Here is a 22,974-nt window from a genome sequence, read left to right as displayed (position 1 = left end):
CTTGATATGGCAAGATGGAAAGATTTGACCGAGGCATGTACTGCTACAGAAAGAAAGGGGAATGCAAAGCATGTAAAGTGGGAGGGCATTAGGCGAGACCCTGGATCCACCAAGGTGGGTGGGACCCCTAATTGTGGGGCCCACTGTGATGTATGTGACTACATCGATCAACGCCATCCATCCATATTAGAAGCCCATTTTAAGCATGATCCGAAAAATGAAGCAGATCTAAATCTTACGTGGACCATACCACATAATAGTAGCGATTGAATCCCCACCATTAAATACTTCATGGGAGCCAACGGAATGTTTATTTGTCATCTAACCTATTGATAAGGTCACATAGATATGGGGAACAGACCACACAAATATTAGCTTGATCTAAAACTTTTGTAGCCTACAAGAGGTTTTTAATAGCTGATTAGGACTATTTCCTGTATTATGGTCCACCTTAGATTTGGATCAGTTTTTTTTTTTAAATCATGCCCTAAAATAAGCTTTCAATATGTGGACCATACATCACAGTGGGCCCCACAGGCAGGGGTCCCAGCCACCTCGGTGGATCAGGGTCTCACCTAATCTACTCCCGTTTGAAAGTGGCACCGTTCAATCTGAGTGGACTAATCAACTCTTGCCATGTTAGCCCCCACCAAAATTGGTTTTTCCGTGGCCTCACGAATTCAATTTCCATGCTTTGCATGGCCTCATCCCCATCTCTAGTAGGAACGCACATTTGGTAAAGCCAGAAAACATCAATATCGGTGATGCCGAACGTTGATGTATGCATTGAATATCCATGCCGTCCATTATTTTTGCCAGCTTACTTTAGGGCATGGCCCAAAATTAAAGTAGATCTAAATATTTTGTGGAATACAACATAGGAAATGATTGAATGGTTGCTCAACACAAAAGTTTTATGAAGTCTGGTTGAATGGCAAATAAGTATTTACCGTAAGCCTCATGAAGTTATTAACGGTGGGAGTTCATTCATCACTATTTTGTGAGGTGTGGTCCATCTGGGATTTGAATCTGACTCATCATCGGCCCATGACCAAAATGAGATTGGAAAACGGAGGGACGAAGTGGATATAAAACACAAACATCAAGGGGGCCATGATCACGGCCTAACCGAAGTAGTGTTTCCCGGGCCTCACTGAAGTGCAATCAGGGCTCGCCACGTCATGGCCTAACCGAATCCGGTTCCAAATTCCTCGCACACCTTATAAGAGGCGAGCCATCTTGCCTGTGAAACTCGGTTTACAAGTACAGAGTCTAAACGTACGAAAATCTCTCTCTCAACACATTTTCCCACTCCACAACTCCAGCTGGCCTCTATTTTCCCATCAGTATAGAAATTCAAGTCGATTTTTCTCTCGTTCACTAGAGAAATTCCAAAGATTCGATTGAAGTTTCGTTTCATCGTTTCAAGACGCTTTCCGATTCCACCGAATTCTTCAGTTTCGATTTTTCAAAATCTCGATTTGTAGGAATTCAAGAACTCTTCTTGAAACCTTAGATCGGAATTTCTCGAAGCTTTTGGAACATTTATCTCATAGAAAATCGTAATATTGAAAAATCACGTCCCTTTCCTTCTCTTTTCTTTAAGTTTCCCGCTTTATTTCATTGAGAACGGTTGTTTTCTCGTGCGTTTCTTTATTTCCTTTTTCTTTCCTTTTCTGATTCCGTTTCCTTTTGGTTCTTTTCCTAATTCCGTTTCGTTAGATCTGGAAATCGAAACTCGGTTTTATTAAGAAACAACCAGCGGAAGGGGGAAACTATGGCGAAAAACGAGTGGATTAACGGGTATTTGGAGGCGATTCTTGATGCCGGAGCAAGCAATGACAACAAGAAGAACAACAACAACGGATTCGAGGAAAGAAACAGCGTTTCCAAGGAAGAATCGTTTTTCAAATTCAGCCCAACCAAGTACTTTGTGGAAGAGGTGGTGAACAGCTTCGACGAATCTGACCTCCACAGAACCTGGATAAAGGTATCTTTCTTTTCGATTGTATAAATAAATAAGCGAGGGGAGAATATCTAACTCGGCGTAGATTACTGTGATAGTTTTGCACCATTTCCAAAATGGTGCCGACTCTTCAAACGTCCACTTGTTATAGTTCTACGGCCATCCAAACCGCCTAAAGCTCTGAATCCACCATGGATGAAGCATAATCCAAAACTTGCAGGAGTGATTTGATAGAAAAGCATCTGATTTTTCCATTTGAATTTGGACCATTCATTTTTTATTTTACCATTAATCATTTATTCAATGGCTATGATCCATCCACAATGTACCCTGGAATTTGGATCGTCTGGATGGCAGTACGTGAATGCCACATATTTCTAGATGGTGGTTAACTCTCATGCAAATCGAATCTCCCTTTACTAAATTAGAAATCTGTAGTCTGCGGACCACCGAAGTCAATTCGAGTGTATGGTGATCTGAGATGTGTAGGAGGCATCTGTGCTGTTAATCTTCCATGGAGAAAGTACGGATTGCTGATTACTATCCTAAAGGTTCAATCTATGAACAGATAAATTCATTAAAGGGTTAATAATTACATAATTGGAATAGTTGGATCACTTTCTTACAGAAAAGATGACCTCCCATAGCTCAATCGATGGTGGGGCCTACCTATTGAAGTGGGACTTTCACTGATATAGATGTCTCGACTGGCGGACAATCATTCAGTACGCGGACCAGTGGTCTTTTAGGACGCGGATTGGCTGGGGAGGAGCCCACCTTAGACGTTTGTATTTTTATCAACGCCGTGCATCTATTTTTCTTGCTCATTTTAGGGATGATACTAAAAATAAGGCAGATCTTAAGCTACACCCAGATCCATAGCTCAACTCGCAGACTGAGTGGAGATACCTCGTTTCAACACTTGAGGTTATGGTATCGATCCCTAGTGGGGGTGGCTAACATGGAGTGTGTGTAGTGACATGGGTGTGTACTAACAAGCTAACTTTTAAAATAAATTTTAAAAAAAAAAAAAAAAAATTTTAAAAAAGAAGAAGAAGAAGAAGAAGAAGAGGCAGATCTAAAGCTCAAGTGGACCACACCACAGTAAATAGTATGGATTGATGGTCTACAGTTGAAAAAAATTTGGGGCCACAGAAGTTTTGGATCGAATTGTTATTTGTGTTTTCCTTTCATTGAGGTCTTTGTAACCTTATGAACATGTTGGATGGCAAATAAATATCATGGTGGGCCCACGTAGTTTTCAACTGTGGGCATCATTATTCCCACCGCTTCCTGTTGTGGGATCCACTTTAGCTTTGGATCTAGCTTGTTTTTAGGCCCATTCCTTGGCAAAACGAATGGATACCTCACTCAAAATTCAGGGTGGCTTATTCATATGTTGGCAGGCGCAAGTAGAAAATATGTACAGCTACAGTGAATTGACCATCATGTGGCACTCAAGGTGCTTGTGTGGTCCGCTGGAAGATTATATTGGATTTATTCATGGTCCAGCATACGAACATGGTGGGGCCCACCTGATGAACGGCTTGGATCTTGCTATTGTCAATTTTAGTGTGAATAATTGAAGATGCTACAAAAATTAAACAGCCCACTAACCTCAATGTTGCTGTCTAATAATGCCATGCATGGCGTTTTGTACACCTCTTTTGATTGGTTTGTTTTGTTTTCAGGAAGTGGACGTAATATCGTATTGCAAAGATGAAAGCAACGCAAGTGGGATACACTAAAATACGATTACATAAGGAGACACGTGGCACTCATATCATGATTTGTGAGGACCACACCTCCTTAATGGTCTCGATCAACTTGGTGGGCCCACTTGTCACTTGCTTGATTGCTACAAACGGTGATGAATCGTGCAGGTGCCATTTGTTACCCATGTACCATCAGCCGATCCGGCCCATAGTGGACAGATCATTTAAAATAGGGAATTTTACAAAAATAAAAATAAAAACTACCTGCCTAATATAGATCTTCATTCGGGTACTTCAAATAATAATAATAATAATAATTCAATAAGCTACCATATTAATTAATTACCCTCAGGCTTTTTTAAGGAAAATTTGGGTGCTGCTTGGGTGGGCCCGATAATGATGTTTATGTGAAATTGACCCCAAGATTGGAAAAGGCATACAAGCCAACCATCATGTTTCAAACTATTTTCCTTGGTGTGGCCCACTGAATCACGAATGGAAATGATATTTGAGACTTAGTCCTAAATTTTGATGTGGCATCTAATGGCTAGAGTGTATTTTATATGACCATGACGGTGGGCCCAGTAAAAATGAAGGGTGGATATCTCTCTCATAACAGTTTTCTTTAGTGTGGCCCACCTGAGCCACATGTTAGCCTGAATATTTTTCCTGGGCCTAACTTTGGATTACACAGCTAGTGGTTAGAGTGGCCTTGTCAAAACTAAGGATGGGCCTTCCATCATTGCCTTTAAATATCTATTTTTTAACAGTTGCCAGAGATACGCAACCTTTATTTATTTATTTTGGTTGCCTAGCAAGATGTGTATGCCGAAACTGCTCTGACCACCGTGGAAACAGTTGGGAGAGAAATCCAACTTTGATTTTTATAGGGCCCGCTAGAATGATTATATGAAATTTAATCTAACCATTAGATGCCACGGCAAAATTTACAAAATTTACATTTGAGGCCCAAAGATAAGGCCCATCCGTGATGCAGGTGGTTCACGCCTTAAGAAAAAGTTAGAAGGTGAAGATTTCCCTATACACTCTTTACAATTGTTTTGGGCCACGGGACTAACATTATGTGAGACACCTTGCGGAAGTAGTGGATTTCACGTAGACATCACAGTGGGGCCCACTGTTGCCGCCACTCTTTGCTCGACCCCCAATCCAACTTCCGTTGAGAAATCTATTAAATGTCAAGTGGTAGTTTCTGGTAAAAGAAAAAATCATTTAAAATTAATATAATGGAGTTAGGATATGGAATAAAATTACTTTTTTATTCCAGTGACAAACAGTCATTGCATTCCTTGCGCGGGACCTTTTTCCATCCATCCAGTTTCGGTTTAAAGATCCGTTCCTGACTTGAGTGGGCTGCTAGTGCTATTGATAACGGTGGCAATGGGCTGGGTTTGGTCCCGGCTGCAGTTAAGACCCAAGGCACGAGCTTGGCCCAATCTCGAAGCTGGAAAAAAAAAATTTGTTGGGCCCAGTCCCAACTCTACTTGGCCCGAAATTAATAAAATCCTTATTTCAAACTAAATGTTCTTAAGCTATAAGTTGATCAGTTGGGACACACTCGCAAAAAACATTTTCGAGGAATGAAACCAACGGTCGAGGTTGAAGATGCATCATGCCATTGCCTGACTAAGGATTAGAATTACGTATTTGTAGGATACGATGCATGTAGTCTTGGCTTACATGACAAGCCATTAGGTCCAACACTAGTCCAAAGCCGGGTTGGGTGGGCTGGCCAGCCCATTGTCACCCTTACTTATTAGGGGTGGCTTTGGGCCAGGACAAGCTAGGATCGACCTGGCCTAAAACTGAAGGGTCAATATCCGAGCTTGGCGCGAGCCTGCATGGGCCTTGAACCCTAGGGCCAAGCTCAAACCTGAAAATTGATTCAGCCCATGCCTGACCATGTATGCCAGACCAAAGCATAGCCATGGGCCTAGGTAATAGGTCCAAGACGAGTTCAAAGCCAGGTTCAGCTTATAGGACCGGGCGGGCCAGTGGCCCGTTGGCAATTTGCCACCGTTGGTGTTATAAGGTCATAACGTTTGTTTATTTATTTATTTGTTTTTTGTTAAATGTTCTTTTCAACCCTGCTCCAGGTATTCTTGTAAATACAAAGGAAATCTTGTGTATTTAACACGAGTTTTTTATAATTAAAAAAAAAAAAGAAGAAGAGGAAAAGCATACCTTTATTCTCATGACTTAGTTTATTTATTATTCTTGTGATAGGTTGTGACTTTTTGTTATGTTTTTGGGTTTTTTTTGGATTTAAAATGAAATGAATGACGTGAAAATGCAGGTGATAGCGACGAGGAATACACGTGAACGCAATAACAGGCTTGAGAATATGTGCTGGAGAATTTGGCATCTCGCTCGCAAAAAGAAACAGGTATTTTTTTATTTTTTATTATATATATAATAAAAGATAGAATTGTTACTTCCTTTCTTTTCCGATTATAATAATAGTAATAACTAAAGCCTTCAAAAGGTTTATTTGCATTTTAGTTAATGAAGAATTATAAAATTGAATTATAGCATACCGAGGGATGTTTGCACCGTTCGCCTGGCATGTACGTTTGTTAGGACAATCTGAATTGTGGCTCCACTGTCACAACCATAGTTAGCAAAATGGCATAAAGCTTAGAAAACGAAAAAAAAGAAGCAGCATTTGAGCATGTGTGTCTTTAGATAAGGTTAAATTTTTTTTAAAACAATAATTAAAATAATTAACATTACTATATGTATGAGCAATATTATATGGGGAAAGAAGAATATGTTCTTTTTCTTTCTTAAATTATTCCTTTTCAAGTAATTCTCATATAAATTAATGTGCATAAACGATTGGCGTCAATTTCTTCTTCTTCTTCTTTTTTTTTTTTTTTTTTAATAGCAAGAGATTACATCACATACAAGCTACCTGCATCACACGAGTGATATGCTGCATTTTCACCTAGTAAAATCTAGAAATAATAATAATAACAATTGTTTAATCTGATAGGTCCTGGTCTAAATCTGCACATAGTTTGCAAACAAGGACTCAGCCCAGGGGTCCTTACTCTTGCTCGGGTGGTAGACTCTCAGGAGTTTCAACTCCCAGTCAATAGTTCGAGTACCTATAGGTGGTGAAATTCCACTACCCAGCCCAGGACTCCGTCGGTCATTGATATTTTTATTATTTTATAATAGATAAATAATAATCAATATGAAAATAAAAATAAAGAATAGTAAAAAGTCTATAATTCCTCTTTACTACACAGGGAATTGTTAAAGGCTTTGAGCAGGCCCATGGTACCTAGGGCCTTGATCTTTCAATCATGGCCCCACTTGCATAAATTAGAAATTGAAAGCTCACCTCTATGAGGGGTCCTTTGGAAGCCTATAAATGGTTTTGAGTTGCAAATGATTTAACCTTTTTGTTTGAATTTAAGCTGTAAATGATTTACACTGTTTGGACAGCCTGTAAATGATTTATATAACGTACTAGGGTATTTACACTTAAGATAGTTTAGAAAAGCAATTTCTAAAAAAAAATTCAAATAACATATAAGTTTAAGTTGATAATTGGGTTATGCCTATCTTGCTTAAGGGCATGTTTGATTTTTAAAGTTCGTAAATAGGTAATAATCACTTCCTTATGTATTTACAGCATTTTTTCCTGTGCTTGATTTGATGGTGTACTTTTTAGACAAAAAAATCAAGAAAGCTGCAAAATATTTATAGGTCCCATCGTGATACGTGTCACTTATCCGCACTGTTCATCCATTATGCCAGGTGAATTTATGGCATGAGTGAAAAAATGAGGCATATCTAAATCCCACGTGGACCACGCCACATGAAAAAGAGAATCGAACACTTACCATTAAAAACTTCTTAGGGCCATTGCTTCTTTTAGTGTGGGCCACTTGAGTGTTGGATCAGCCTCATTTTTTAGCTTATGCCTTAAAATGTTGGCAAAACGGAGGGACGGAACGGATGTATCATATATATTACCGTGGAGTCGAAAATTTTAAGCTTACTCTTTTGAATTGGTTTCCGAGGTAGAAATTCTAATTAATTTTCAAACTAGTGAAAGGATAATAATTACCCAGTATTAGGTGAGCCATAAAAGTGGGCCCACCAAAAGGAGTTGGTAACAAGATTTGCTCTTGTTGGAGGAGAGAGGGAGACGGAGAGAAAGATTGTGAAATTGGAGAGAGAGAGAGAAAGCCATTAGAGTTTTTAGAAACAAAGTACAGAGGGAGGTGTCTCTCCTTTATAGCAATGCATTAAAAAAAAAAAGGCATTAGAGTTTGATAGGTTGTAAATGAAATCCAAAGTTTTCACTTGAAAATGAGCAAAAAGTTGTAAATCATATACATCTTATAAATGTTGCTTGATGTCTTAAATCTTTAAATCAACATGGTTGTCGATGACAGTTCGATGCCATCAAGCAGGCTTTGATGCCATAAGTAAAATCCGGAATTTATCAAGTTGGTTGCTAGACACTTTAGGTGTCTTGTTCAATGTCATCTAAGGTTGTTCAATGACATCAAAGGACTGCTCAATGCTATCGGTAAAATTCAAAAAAAAATCATGCTTAGTCGCTGAAATGTTTAGTCTTTAGTTTGATGCCATCAATGGTCTATCAATGCCATCGAAGTCCCATCGAAGGTACCATCAATCGATCCCGCAAAAAATATGCAAAATTGCATAAGTGCGGGAACTCGAGAACCTTAATTTGGACCATTTAATTTAACTTTTTGTATATCATATATGCAATTTCTTAGTAATTTCTAAGTGCATGTGTATCATCCATCACAGCCTACCAGAGTATAAAGCTTTTTTCTCCGTTCTTAATTAGAATAATGCAAGATGTCACTGTTATTGGCACCTTTAACTAGATTAATGCAAGAATCTGATGCTTAATGCTTACATCCATCTTAGCTATCAACCACTAATAACCATCCACCCGGTGTATAAGACCTTAACATTCATATGTGTGATCTTACTTTGGATGGGCACCTAAAAAAGCCTTTGATTTCATCACGATGATCTTCTTTCCAATTTGTGACTAGGATCAACCATTTAGTTTAACCACGATAGGATCGAGCAGATGAATGGCCCACATCTTGTACAAGTGTTCCACATTAATGGAAATGGAGTGCTTGATTTTTCTCCTTTATCACAATCATCATAGTACCCTATCAGATCCGTTGAGTGTTTGAAATGCCTTTTATGAATATCAAAAGGACGGTGTAGCGGTATTATGTCCAGGATTTTACTTCCTAGCTAGAATCCAGTACGTGTTCTTCTTAACTTATTACATTGCAAATCCCTATTTGGAGCTCATGTGGACCCACCAATTATGTATCCATCCACCATCGTGGCTTGTGCATGACCCAAAGATATTTATTTTTAGGTTGTTCAAAAATGATTTATTGATGAACATTGTATGGCCCTTGTTGGGGATTTGTGCTGCGGAATCACACAGATCTAAATATAGGATAGCAATTCAATGGCACCAAGCACACACAAGAGAACACAAATGTTTAACGTGAAAAACCCTTTTGGGAAAAAACCACGGCACAAAGCAACAAAATTCTACTGTGAAAGCATAAATTATAAAGAGAAAGGACTTACCTGATTCGAACAATGTCAAATCTCACCCTTGCTACATCCTTTAGAAACCCTAAAACCCTTTTAGGAAACCCTTGAAAAACTTTTAGAAAGCCTTTAACATACTTTAAAATAGCCCTAGGAACCCTTATTTATAGTTTAGAAAACTCCACTTGCGTACCTCTTTGGAAAATTTCAGAAATCGTATCAAATTTATGCAGTTCGCGCAAAATTCGCGCAGAATCTATCTAACCCTCAACTAGTCGAGCCAGGGCTTCGACTGGTCAAAGGACCCCCTTGTCCGGTCGAGTCTGACCCTCGACTGGTCGAGCGGCCCAGATACCCAAAAGCTATGCTTGCTGGACTTCGAGTTGAGTGGGCCTCAACCCGTCAAGCCAAGCCCTTAACCGGTCGAGTGGCCTAGAACATTGAAGATATTCATGTCTGACAACAATCTCCACTATGTCTTCAATCTTCAATCATGTAGCTTTTTAATCTCTTCTCTTATATCTGCATCGCATCATAGTTTCTCATGCACACTCCGTCCTTCTTTTCCGCCATCGCCAAGCCCAGAGAAGTTGCACAGAACTTGAACTTCTCTGCAGGAACGTTCTAGGTGAGCATGTCCACCGGATTAGAATCCACGTGCCCAACCACCTTTGCTCTTCTTAAAAGGAAAGACGTAGTCTTCTTACAATCTCACTGCTACCCAATATTGCTTGTCGGGGTATTTGCTTACAATATTGATAGCCTGTGAAATAACCGGTCTAATCTAAACCATGACATGCACTATCAATCACATTTGAATAAGGCTCATGAGATATATCCTGCTTTTCCTCATCTATTTTGGGACATGTCCTGAAGAAAACTTGAGGAGAGACGTATAGAGAACGCTTTCCAGCTTTGCCCAGTCCATCACATATTTGATCAATACCTACCCAAGGTATTCTGCCTGAGATAACCAAAGCCTACTCCTCTTTCAGTCTCAATGCTGAGAACCATCTTTGTAACCCCCCGATCCTTCATCCTGAATGTCCCACTTAACTGAGTATTTATTACATTGATTTCAGACATGTCATACTTGGCGATCTACATGTCATCAGCATACAATTCTTGACTCACCATGAAGGAATCAAGCCACTGCCTAGGTGACAGGTCGTACCACGACCTCTTGCAAACTTTTTTCTCAGCCCCTTTAAACTTCGAACCGCTCTGGTTGCTTCATGTAGATCTGCTCTTCCAATTTTCCATACAGAAGTGCAGACTCCACATCCATCCTTCCAGCTCAAGATCACATTGGCCAACCAACGCTAATCACGGATCTAATAGACACATGCTATACTGTTGGCGCGAATATCTCTGAGAAGCCGATATCTTCTCTCTGAGCATAACCCTTCGTCACCAACCTCGCTGTGTATCTATGTTGTATCTTTGTGAAGATCCACCTGCATCCACCTGCTTCCTGGCCCACTAGAAGCTCCACCAGCTCCCATGTGTCGACCTGGTACAACAAGTCTATCACATCGCCCATAGTCACCTTCTACTTCTCAGCACGTGGCTCACCTAGAGCCGTCTGAATAGAAGACGAATCCCCTGCGATATTGGAGTCGTCCATGTACCTCGCCGATATCATGCGATTATGTTGTATGATTCTTCTCACAGGTAGCTGCTACACTTGCTCTGTATCCCCATCCACGCATCTCAATCTTCCTGCCTTGCCCGCTCATGTGACCATGCCCAACATGTCACACACGTGAAGAGGTGGAATCCGCTACATCTACTGCAGCTCCACCTTTTAAAGTGCTCCCGATCAACCTGTACATGTTACCAAGTCGTTGCACTTTCATGATTACCCGTGCCCCCTTAGATACTTTAAGAGCACCATCAATACCTGTGATCTTGCAGCCCATTGCCTCAAATACACCAAGAGAAATCAAATTCTTCTTCAAATCAGGAACGTGCCTGACATTAATTAAGGTACGCTCCACGCCATCAACCATCTTGTTGCGCACCAAACCAATAGTCACAACATTACAGGCAAAGCCATTGCCCATAAACACATATCCACCATCGCACTCCCTGTAACTGGTGAACCAACTCCGATGATGAGTCATGTGAAAAGATACCCCTGTGTTTAGAAACCACTCGTCCTTACGATCATCGTATGACCATCTGATTGTAGATACAGACAAAACATTACCATCACATCCACTCAATACATTTGACGTAGCAGTATTGACCTCCCTATACGAAGCCTCAGATTCTTCTCTCTTAAATTTAAGATTTTTATAATCCTTCTTTACATATCCTTCTATTCCACAGTTCCAGCACTTTACCTTTCCTTTACCCTTACCTTTGGATTTGGACTTAGAATTTGAATAACATGTACCTTGTTCAGAATTTCTGCCCCTTGTAAGCAATACATCAGAAGATATCCCCATATCGACGTTAAGCTTTCTCATAGCCTTCTCTTAAAAGGCTGAGAGAACGGTGTCGACACTAAGAGTTTTATTCGTGGAGCAAATTGTGTCCTTGAATAACTCATAAGATGCCAGAAGAGAATTTAGCAATATACATACTTGTTCTTCATCTTTCATCATTTCCTCTACATCCAGCAATTTGTAAATTAATTTACTAAAGTTACTGATGTGGGCATCTAGATCTCTACCATCTGTCATCTTGAAGTTATACCACTGCCCTTCAAGTGTAAGCGATTTTCAGAGATTTTTTTGCATGGACATCCTCTAATTTCGCCCACAACTTAGCCGCAGTTTTCTCCCTCATGACATTGTAGAGAACCTCATCCGTGAGACATAAACGGATCGATAATAAAGCCTTCTTATCAAGAGTATTCCATTCATCATCAGTCATAGTAGACTTTCGCTCCTTAAGAGCATCATCTTCACCTTGCTTGATTAAGGAAATGATCATCTTGATCTTTCATAACTCAAAATTATTTTTCCTTGAGTACTTCTCAATATCATACCTAGTACTTCCTATTATTACTAATCCATCAAATTGAAATCTGTGCCCTAACGATTTCTCCGATACCACTTTTCGGGATTTTGTGCTGCGGAATCACACAGATCTAGATCTAGGATAACAATCCAATGACATCAAGCACATACAAGAGAAGACAGATTTATCGTAGAAAACCCTTTCGGGAAAAAACCACGGTACAAAGTGACAAAATTCCACCATGAAAGCATAAATTATAAAAAGAAAGGACTTGCCCAATTCGAATAACGTCGAATCTCACCCTTGCTACACTCTTTTAGAAACCCTAAAATCCTTTTAGGAAATCTTTGGAAAACTTTTAGAAAGCCTTTAGCATACTTTAGAATAGCCCTAGGGATCCCTATTTATAGTTTAGGAAACTCCACTTACGCACCTCTTTGCAAAATTTAAGAAATCGCATCAAATTTACACAATCCGCGTAAAATTCGCATAAAATCTGTAACCCTCGACTAGTCGAGCCAGGGCTTCGACTGGTCGAAGAACTCCTTCAACCGGTTAAGCTTGACCTTCGATTGTTCGAGCGGCTCGGACACTCAAAAGCTATGCTCATTGGATTTCGAGTTGAGTGGGCCTCGACCCGTCGAGTGGACCCTTGACCCGTCGAGCGGTCTAGAACATTGAAGACATCAATGTTTGACAACATGTGTGACAACAGCCAGATCAATGACCACATCCATAAAGGTCAGTGCAGTATTGAAATTCTTTTTATCATTTTCTTTTTTAATTTAATGAATATATGTGGACCAGATTGAGTGCGATGACTCGCGACGTCTTGCGAAGAGGAGACAAGAGCGGGAGCAAGGAAGAAACGATGCAGCGGAGGATTTGTCAGAGCTGTCGGAAGGGGAGAAGGAGAAAGGGGAAGCCAGCCAAGCTGACTCGCTTAAGACTAAGATACCCCGTATCAATTCCGATATGTACATGTGGTCCGACGAAGACAATGCCAAGCGCCTTTACATTGTCTTAATCAGGTACAGTCATGGCCTACACCACACGTGGCAGGTTGAAGTATCATCTGGGACCGTCGATTTAGTTGTGCTCGCTCTTCATGGGTAATCGTTCAAAATACGCTCGTGAATGAAATTGAAAAGAAGTGATGGGTTGGATTATCTAATGCGTTATGGAATTTTTAAATATCAGCCACATATGATAGGGCCCACTAGATGGACGGCTCGGATTGGTTCCTCACCCTGGCAAACATATGTTTTTTGACTGTCCATTTGATGTCTTTTGATGGGATGGTTTGGATAAACATGCCCGTTGAAGTAGTTGAGGATCACCTCGTGCAAAAAATCATCCGCGTCTGCACGCATCAAGCGGATTACGCTTGTATTTTGTCTTGTAGCAGACGCTAGACATTGTTTTACACGGCGCTACTCACTTTTACACTTGTGGAAGATAAGGTGATTTTCATGGTCGGGTCCACTCGTTAAGAGTAGTTGGATGTCACGTGGAAGTGATCTAAACTGTCCATTGAGTCCTTCATGGATGTAATTAATCCTTGATTTGACGTTATTTTCATGGGTGCACGCAGGTTGGCTCAGTTCGGTTATGGGGTGAAATTAGAACTGAACCCTTCCTAACTATTCCAGGAAAATCGGACCCTTAACCGGACCATTTGCACCCTATAACCAAACTGGAACAGGATAGTAAAAACCATTTCAGTTCCGATTTGGTTATACGGTTCTGGGCTTTTTATAATCCAGCGCGATAGAGATGAGAATGGATCCGGACAGTGAAGAAACTATGATTTTTTTTTAATGTTTAATTTTTTAAAACATCTATGACTTGGAATGGCCGGTTCCAGGTTCAGTTCGGTTCTACATAACTCCAAACTGAGAATTGAACCGAGCTAATCGATTTTTTTTTTAAATTTTCTGAACTGGAATCAGAAGTGCACTTCATGGCTGGACTAAACCGTGCAGTTCTAGTCCGGTTTACCAGTTCCATGCGCACCCTTGCCATTTTCTGTAGCCATCCTTTTTCTAAGCTCTGGATTGAATGGTTGTAATTGCATAACAAAAGTTAATTCTTTGGTATTGTCAGCTATCCATGATTGGCATAAGAAATGGATGGATCAAACTATTGATTGGACCTATTTTGTGCTAGTGATCTTGACAATCCATACCAGTGGTTATTGATCAAATGGTTAATATTTGTTTGATTGGCGTGATGTTGGCATGGTAGCCCATAAAATGTGTGTTGAACCTAATAAATAGTCTAAATAATGGAATGGATTAAGTGTCCAAGTGCAACCAGAGCACTATAATATAACTTACTGTGCTCTGAGAGTGATGGTGCATTTGTCTAACTTAAATACTCTTATTTCTTTCATAGCTTGCACGGGTTGGTGAGGGGAGAAAACATGGAACTCGGGAGGGACTCGGACACTGGTGGACAGGTTAATTCCAACTTCTCTACTTCTTCAATGCTTCCATGGAAAGGAAACCCATGATGTGATCCGACCGTTGATTCAGGTGGGACCCACTGTCGATGACCAGAACCGTAAGTTTGGTTGGTCTACTCAACATGTGGGTCACATGTAGACGTTGAATATAAACCTTTCATCGCTGAATATTGTCTTAGCCATAAGCTAGAAAAAGGACTTGTATCACATTGCTGTTGCTTCCGTTGGTTTTTTCGATCTATGGTCAGGTGAAATATGTGGTAGAACTAGCTAGAGCTCTGGCCGCCACCAAAGGCGTTTATCGGGTCGACCTCTTGACACGCCAGATCTCCTCACCGGATGTGGATTGGAGCTATGGCGAACCCATCGAGATGCTAACAAGACCATCTGATCTGGACACCCAACTCAGCGGGGACAGCTGCGGGGCCTACATAATCCGACTCCCATGTGGACCGGGTGATAGGTGGGCCTTTTATATTTCTTAATAAAGGTTTATCACTGCTTAAGCTGGGACTTTCAGGGCCTGGGTAGAACTAAAAGCCCGACGAGCCATCGTGGCCTATTGACAGCTCTAATGAGTAGACTGTATTTCGATTTCACTTGATGGTCCATAAGTTTTGGCTCGGGCTTTTGGTTTGTCGGTCCACCAAAGCATGGTTTGTTATGGAAAAATAGATTCCTGAGAAGGTAATCTGTTTTGTATGTGTGGTGTGATGACTCAGTTTGAAATATTTTGTAACAGGTATATCCACAAGGAGCTACTGTGGCCACACATACCTGAGTTTGTGGATCGGGCGCTGGCCCACATTGTCGACATGGCGCGGGCTCTGGGCGACCAAATCGATGGGGGGAGGCCCATATGGCCATACGTGATCCATGGCCACTACGCGGATGCAGGTGAGGTAGCGGCCCGCATTTCGGGGGCCTTGAACGTTCCGATGGTGATGACGGGGCATTCACTAGGGAGAAACAAGTATGAGCAGCTGCTGAAGCAAGGGAGGCTTTCAAAGGAGGACATAAATTCGACGTATAAGATCATGAGGAGAATTGAGGCGGAGGAGCTGGGGCTGGATGCTGCTGAGATGGTGGTGACCAGCACCAGGCAGGAGATAGAAGAGCAATGGGGATTGTATGATGGGTTTGATCTGAAGCTGGAGAGGAAGTTGAGGGTTAGAAGGAGAAGGGGGGTTAGTTGCCTTGGTCGATACATGTCTAGGATGGTGGTATGTGATCCCTTCTCTTTCATTCTCTTGTAGGTAAGATTTGTAGTGAGTGGGCCAGGTCCAGTGATATAGACACTTGGACCGCCGGGATTGGCCAGCTAGACAAGAATCTGGGTCCTTGTTAGGCCTGGTCGCTACCCAAAGAACCCATTTCATCAATGCTTTAAAAAAATGGTGCGCCGGGCTGAGCTGTCAACTCGGGCCTTTATGGATTTCCAAATGCGGGCCCTGACCGATTAGTTCCGGGCGGAAAAGTTCGTACCTATGCCAGCCCTTGGGTCTTTAGCCAGCTCAGTTGTGTGAAAAGGGGCCTCCCGGTCTGATACTACTTTAATGCAGGAAAATTAGCCACTCACTATAAAGGCTCGAACTGATAGAGAGTGGCGAATCAATTCCTTTTTCTTATACCTCAGCCCTACATTCTGTGGGTTATGACCTCAGCTGAACCCTCCTAGTGGGCTTCACTTCACATGAATTTCGCTTCACACGAATTGCTCACCCCGAGTGTGTCCTTGCATCCACAAACTACCCATCTCGAGCCCTCTACGAAAATGCCCCTTCATTACCCACTTTCATAAGGTAGTCTTTTATTAAAGTGCACGGATGGGAAGGTGACTGTTTTCCATGAAGGAACATGGTCATCAGAGCTGCAACTGGTTGGGCCAGGCTCGCTAATTCTGCTTGCATGCCAAGCCCACCTTTGGGAGAAAAGTCTAGCTAGCGGGCTAATCTAAAACTGGGCTTGGGTTAAGTCATCTGGTCTCGAGTCAAGCCACTAATCGACCGATTCAGGGTGAGTCAGCCCCACTTGGCCCAGTCGAGGGTGACCTGTCTGGGTGACTCGTGGTGTTGAATCGGATTGGATCCAACCATGTCCGAGTTGACTCGGACGAGTGACATTATACTCTTGTCCATGTGTTTAACTCACGGCAACACTCGACGTACCTTGCCTGCAAAGATAGGTATAATCATTATTAGTACTGAATTATCATTATGAAGTAATGAAAATTTTGAAATTATTAGGTTATACCACCGGGGATGGATTTTAGCAATGTACCGACGCAAGAGGTGTTGGAAAGCGACGGTGATCTGACATCGTTGATTGGAACTGATAGAACTCACAAGGGAAGTAATCTGCCCCCCATATGGTCTGAGGTTATATTTCTTACCTTATTCATGCTTCATTATACTTTTGCTAATCTCATTTTTCAATGGGCTGACCTGGTCAGGCCTGGCCCAGATCGATTCCAGTCCCTGGGCCTGAGTTTTAGGCCTGACTAGATGCCTGGGATCTTGATTACTTTAGCTCACAGTTGGGAAGGTCCTGGATTCAGGTCCTTAGCTTATGGGTTTGAGCCTGGACACTCTATGGCTGGGTAGGCCCCATCCTAGATGCAACCCTTCTTAGAATGGAGGTGCATTCTATTAAACTGTAACTAGTAGTAATGGCAAGCACAATGCACATGGAGAGAAAGAAGTGGGCTTGCAAGAGGTTATTTGATACTCTGCCAGAGTGGGATCCTTGATACTACGGCACTCTGAAATCACACACATCGCAGATAGTAATTAAATTAATTTGTCCAATGTAACTCATCTAAAATCTACTTTGAAATCAAATGATCCTATTCTCTAAATAATAAGCATTTATTATGTTAAATTTGGGCGATTGAATGTTTTTCCACCATCCATTGAATACCAACAATGATCTATGTAATTTTCTGTTCAAGAGGTATCCATTTTAAAGTTCGACTGTACATGTTCAATTTCTTAGACCCTGTATATCAACTATCACACTCTTCCAGAGCATCAAAATTTGCAGGACAAAAATAGGCATGGACAGTGCAATTTATTTAAGGACTTTCATTATATGTGGTTATTGTTGTTTTATTTTTTTTCATTGGATTATGTTTGCAGATAATGCGATTTTTCACGAATCCTCACAAGCCGATGATCCTCGCACTGTCCCGTCCAGACCCTAAGAAGAATGTCACCACGTTGCTCAAGGCCTTTGGCGAGTGCCGTCCCCTCCGAGAGCTCGCAAACATGGTATGATTAAAAAAAATCTACATTTAAATTCTAACCCATTATATATAAATTACCATTAATATGTTCATTATCTTGTAGTTTCTACAAGGTTTGGATGGCGGATTTGGAAAATACCATACATTTTCAGATATTTTAATTGAAATTTTGGAACGAACAGGACTGCCACTAACATGAACTTTTGAACTTTTATAGGACTTTTAAGAATAATCAGCAATTTAACAGAACGAAGAGACAAAATTAACCCTAAGCTCTGTCAGTTAACTTGTAATGTACCCACCCTGTTGTTCGCATGACTTCCACTCCGTCTATCATGTTCTCCCTGGCCCCCACCACCACAAGGAACAGTTGGGGTTGGAACAACCACCATTAAAACCTTCCAGATTGTGTCTAGGGCCCACCATTTATATGGCATCCATCCATTCAGAAGATGCGCCCTGTCAGGAAAAATAGAGAAATCAAAATCCGGCCATTTCAAAACTCAGTTGTGCCACAGCATGATTTTTGAGATTTTAGGCATGATTTTACAAGATGTGGCCCACCTAAGTTTTAGATCAGCCTGATTTTTCAGCGCCAAGGAGAACATGATGGATTGATTGAACGTCATGCACGCATCTCTGTCGGCTCCACGCTTCGTGTTGTAAGTTTAGCTTAACCCACAAGATTTGTAGCGGATCCAAGCGCCAAGATCCTAACCATCCACATTTAAGGGCCCATATCCATTCATCTAATACACCTAGTGATTGGGAACATGGTATATGTAAGGCCCAGTTCTACTTGAACCCGGCCAATTTGGACATGATTTTCAAGCCCCAGCAGAGCATGGGCAGCCATAAGTGGGCCCAACACCTAGCTAGGGCCAGATCTAAGTAGAGAACCTATAAAACATAACCCAGAACCGAACCTAAGGACAAAAGGGCCAGACATTCAACCAAAGCCCAGTCCACTTTGGGCCACGTCCGATGAACTTTGGTCGATCAAGGTGGGCCACAATCACTGACCATGTTCTAATGTCGATATATGTGGCAGACTCTGATACTTGGAAACAGAGACGACATAGAAGAGATGTCCGGCAGCAGCTCATCGGTGCTCACAACGGTTCTCAAGCTCATAGATAAGTATGACCTGTACGGTCAAGTGGCTTATCCCAAGCATCACAAGCAGTCCGACGTCCCCCAAATATACCGTCTTGCTGCAAAGGCCAAGGTGTGTGTATGCATGTGTTTTCTCTCTTACTTTATATATATTTAACTTATTAAACTTAGGGGTGTCAACAGACCAGTTGGGCTCAGGTATTAAGCCAAGCCCAGCCCGGGACATGCTCCGCACAGGTGTAGCTAAATGAGTGTGGTGGTGTCGGTTTGGGTTTCTTTTTTAGCCTAGTTAAATGGTCAAGTTTTGTATGCCTTGATCGTATAGAATCCGATCTAACTATCATCATTGTCATCACTTGAGCTTTATCCCAATTAATTGAAGTTTGTTACACGAATTCTCTTCCTCCATTCCATTCCATTGGTGGCTATACTTAATGCCCTAACATGAGTTAGTTCGGAATGCCGCATTGTCTAGATTCATGATAAAAGTGAATAAATTTAACATTGGTTATGGACTGGACACAACCCTCCTCTATTAAGGCTGCAGACCGAAAATGGGGGCACAAAACTCTGGTTGACTATTTAAAGAACCAAGCTTGACTATTTCCTTGCAGGGAGTATTTATCAACCCGGCTCTGGTTGAACCCTTCGGTCTTACCCTCATAGAGGTACGTAACTTGTACTTTCTGAGTAATAATTCACAACGTGTCCCTGGGCTTAAACTGCGCACCTAGACCGGAGTTTTCCCATACCGTTCAATGGGATCTCCAGACTCTTTTTAACTGCGTCATGACTATCATCGATTCTATTTATATTCATTCCTTGAAGTGATATTGGCGGACGGACGCACGAGATTATACAATGTGCGTAGGTTAAGCTGTATACGCACCCTGTTAAGTTAAAATAATCCTGCAATGCCTTTTATCCATTTGTTTATTCGTCGCAGGCCGCGGCCTACGGTCTGCCTATTGTAGCAACCAAAAACGGTGGGCCCGTGGATATAGTAAAGGTATGCCGTCATTTTGAATGCTTGGAAATCTACGGTTCTAGTCGGCCCAGCATTGCATGCCAGTGGGATCCTGAGTCTAGTGGGACCCTTTGGCGAGCGGGGAATGTTGCATGAGCAAATCTCAGCTATCCAATACTGTCTTGCAAATGGACAAAAGAGAATGTTTGATGGAGGTGATTTTTCAGTAGATCCCCAATCCAAGGTTGGGCCCACCAGATGAACAAGCTGGATCATGTGAGATGGACGCTGCGGGTGGGCATAAGAATACGGTTCCAGTCATAAAGGGTGTAAATCCGACATTTCGTAACACCTTTGTGTGTTGAGAACGGACTCGGGTATTTTCTTGGCCCACTAAACTTTACATGCGGGGCCCACCCTTTGGAGATCCAAAACGTTCATACGGTGGGCCACACAGATGGGAGACACCCCCAAACATCTCTCCTAATGAGTTATCGTAACTCAACCGTCCGACTGGATCCCGGCTAGATGTGGAGCATTGGTTTTATCCAATGGTCAGGATCATCCGATCATTTTCGTAATTTGCCCTTTTTGTCACATCTCAGGCACTAAATAACGGGCTCCTGATTGATCCGCACGACCAAAAGGCCATAGCTGATGCGCTTAAAAAGCTGGTGGCAGACAAAGTCCTCTGGCTCGAATGCCGAAAAAACGGTCTCAAGAACATCCACCGATTCTCCTGGCCGGAGCATTGCCGGAACTATCTGTCCCACGTGGAGCACTGCCGGAGCCGGCACCCAACCACCCGCCTCGAGCTCGCCCTAAAAGTCGAAGAGCCGATGAGCGATTCCCTGAGGGACGTCGAGGATCTGTCCATCCGATTTTCCGTTGACGGAGACGTCAAGGTAAACGGCGACCTTGACGCTGTTGCCCGACAGAAGGCGGTGATCGACGCGCTGACACAGCGAAGGCAACGGCCAGATCACATGTCTGCCGTCAACGGAGGCGTCAACTACTGCCCCGGCCGGCGGCAGAGGCTGTTCGTGATCGCCGTCGACTGTTACGATGCTGAAGGCACGGTGGCCGCCGATGAGTTGCGGGTCATCATCGAGAAAGTGATGGCAGCTGGCCAATCCGACCACGCTGGACGGACTGGATTTGTGTTCTCAACGGGGTCCACATTAGCGGAGACCTTGGAGGCGTTGAGATCGTGCCACGTGGCGGCTGATGATTTTGACGCGTTGATTTGTGGAAGTGGGAGTGAGGTGTATTGTCCGTGGAAAGATCTAGCAGCTGATGTGGACTATGGGGCCCACGTGGAGTACAGATGGCCAGGAGCGAATGTACGGTCAGTGATACCGAGGCTTGCCAAGATAGAAAATGGAGCGGAGGATGATCTGTCAGGAAACGATGAGGCGTGCACCTCCCGTTGCTATGCTTATTCAATAAAGCCACAGGCCAAGGTAAGAAAAATCACATGTACCATGCGACCATGTTTTTGAGAACTGATCACCTACAACCGGCTATAGGTTAACTGATCACCTTAGCTGCCTGCATGTTAACTTGCCGTACCTTCACATCAAGACCATTCAAATTGGAACACGGCCTTTGTTTCCCTGTTGCTTTGATGATGGAGTAAGAACGGTGGAATTTGAATTTGTGTTTGGCAGGTTAGAAGAATCGATTACCTACGTCAGAGGCTACGGATGCGAGGGTTCAGATGCAATCTTGTGTACACGCGCGCCTCCACACGTTTGAACGTGCTGCCATTGTTCGCATCCAGAGCGCAGGCCCTAAGGTTATTCTTCTTTATTATAGTACATATAAGATCTTCTTTATTTTAGTACATATAAGATCGTAAACCCTAGCCGTCTATGAGGTGGGCCCATCCACGAAGACCACCTGGCACAAAAAAATCAGGTTGTTGGGCTCATCAAGTGGGCCACGTCCGTCAGCAGATCTAAACTGAACCGTCCAATGATTTTATTAAAGTCCGCCCGCCTGATGAGTCTACCAGCCTGATTTATTTTGGTTTTTGAGCTTGGTGGTGGCCCAACATTATGCACGGCCCAGATGTCCTAAACTTGTGAAGTCAGAGGACATGAGCCATCAATGCGAATCAACACTAGATGGACGGCTCTTAATAATGCAATTAAAAATAAAAATATGTGGGACCCTTAATCTGCAATTTTCTTTTTTTCAGGTATCTTTCAATTCGATGGGGCATTGATCTTTCACACATGGTTACATTTGTGGGCGACAAAGGTGACACAGATCATGAGGAGTTCCTGGTGGGCCTTCAAAAAACCATAGTAATCAAAGGATCGGTCGCATACGGAAGCGAGGGGCTTTTAAGAGGGGAAGAGAGCTACAAGAAGGAAGATGTGGTTCCAATTGAAAACCCTAATACGGTGTCTGTAGAAGAGGAGTTCGTTACTGATGACATATCTGCTGCATTAGAGAGTGTTGGCATGAAGTGATCTTTTATTCCTTGAGGTTGATATTTCTTTCATGTAAAACAAGTTTTAGCATATGCATATTTAAATGGAGTTTATATTTATCAACCACTTTTTCTTTTTTCTTTTCTACAGGTTTGCTGGGCCACACTGTCCAGCTGACAGCCTGTCAAAACTCAGTGGGCCCCACTTCCAGGGCCACAAGTTTTGTATCAGACAACATTTTTGTGTTACAGATCATCCAAGTAGGAATGACCTTAATTATCAACAGGTTTAATAAGAAATAAACATTATAGTGGGAATTGAATACTTACCATTGGAAACATCTCAGGGCCCAGTAGGGCCACAAGCAGGAGATTTTATCCTTTAAATCTGGGTTGTATTCCAATTATCCAAATCATTTATATGATGAGTTTGAACTTGTGTGGTCGACGTACAATTAATCAAATACCTTAAATTTGATTATTTCAAA

At 42.2% G+C, this 22,974-nt stretch overlaps 1 protein-coding gene across 7 annotated transcripts; it reads left to right on the top strand.

Moving 5' to 3' along the window:
* Positions 1–1,251: 1,251 nt before the first annotated feature.
* Positions 1,252–22,974, top strand: LOC131236690 (sucrose-phosphate synthase 4). 7 transcript variants are annotated; one of them, XM_058234037.1, is made up of 16 exons: positions 1,253–1,562; positions 1,723–1,990; positions 5,999–6,088; positions 13,060–13,283; positions 14,650–14,713; positions 14,968–15,182; positions 15,462–15,942; positions 16,966–17,097; positions 17,857–17,988; positions 19,015–19,191; positions 19,694–19,747; positions 20,026–20,088; positions 20,652–21,509; positions 21,717–21,844; positions 22,250–22,542; positions 22,638–22,974. In XM_058234037.1, exons 2-15 carry the CDS (start codon positions 1,778–1,780, stop codon positions 22,524–22,526), a joined length of 3,108 nt encoding a protein of 1,035 aa, XP_058090020.1. In that variant the 5' UTR covers positions 1,253–1,562; positions 1,723–1,777; the 3' UTR covers positions 22,527–22,542; positions 22,638–22,974. The 7 variants fall into 7 exon arrangements, with proteins under 7 accessions (XP_058090023.1, XP_058090025.1, XP_058090020.1 ...); XM_058234036.1 differs by lacking the exon at positions 22,638–22,974 and having other exon boundaries at positions 22,250–22,610; XM_058234038.1 differs by lacking the exon at positions 22,638–22,974 and having other exon boundaries at positions 1,259–1,346; positions 22,250–22,610.

The sequence above is a fragment of the Magnolia sinica genome, chromosome 2 (genome assembly GCF_029962835.1).
Source record: "Magnolia sinica isolate HGM2019 chromosome 2, MsV1, whole genome shotgun sequence".
In the NCBI taxonomy this organism is placed as follows: Eukaryota; Viridiplantae; Streptophyta; class Magnoliopsida; order Magnoliales; family Magnoliaceae; genus Magnolia; species Magnolia sinica.
The sequence above is the reverse complement of the archived record's forward strand: the minus strand, read 5'-3'. Positions and strand labels throughout refer to the sequence as shown.

What these genes read in the sequence shown, in the direction of transcription:
- LOC131236690 (XM_058234037.1), top strand. Translation starts at nt 1,778, where the DNA reads ATGGCGAAAAACGAGTGGATTAACGGGTATTTGGAGGCGATTCTTGAT. An exon ending in CAATAAAGCCACAGGCCAAG is followed by an intron (nt 21,510 to 21,716) that starts GTAAGAAAAATC and finishes TGTGTTTGGCAG; the next exon opens with GTTAGAAGAATCGATTACCT. An exon ending in TCCAGAGCGCAGGCCCTAAG is followed by an intron (nt 21,845 to 22,249) that starts GTTATTCTTCTT and finishes TCTTTTTTTCAG; the next exon opens with GTATCTTTCAATTCGATGGG.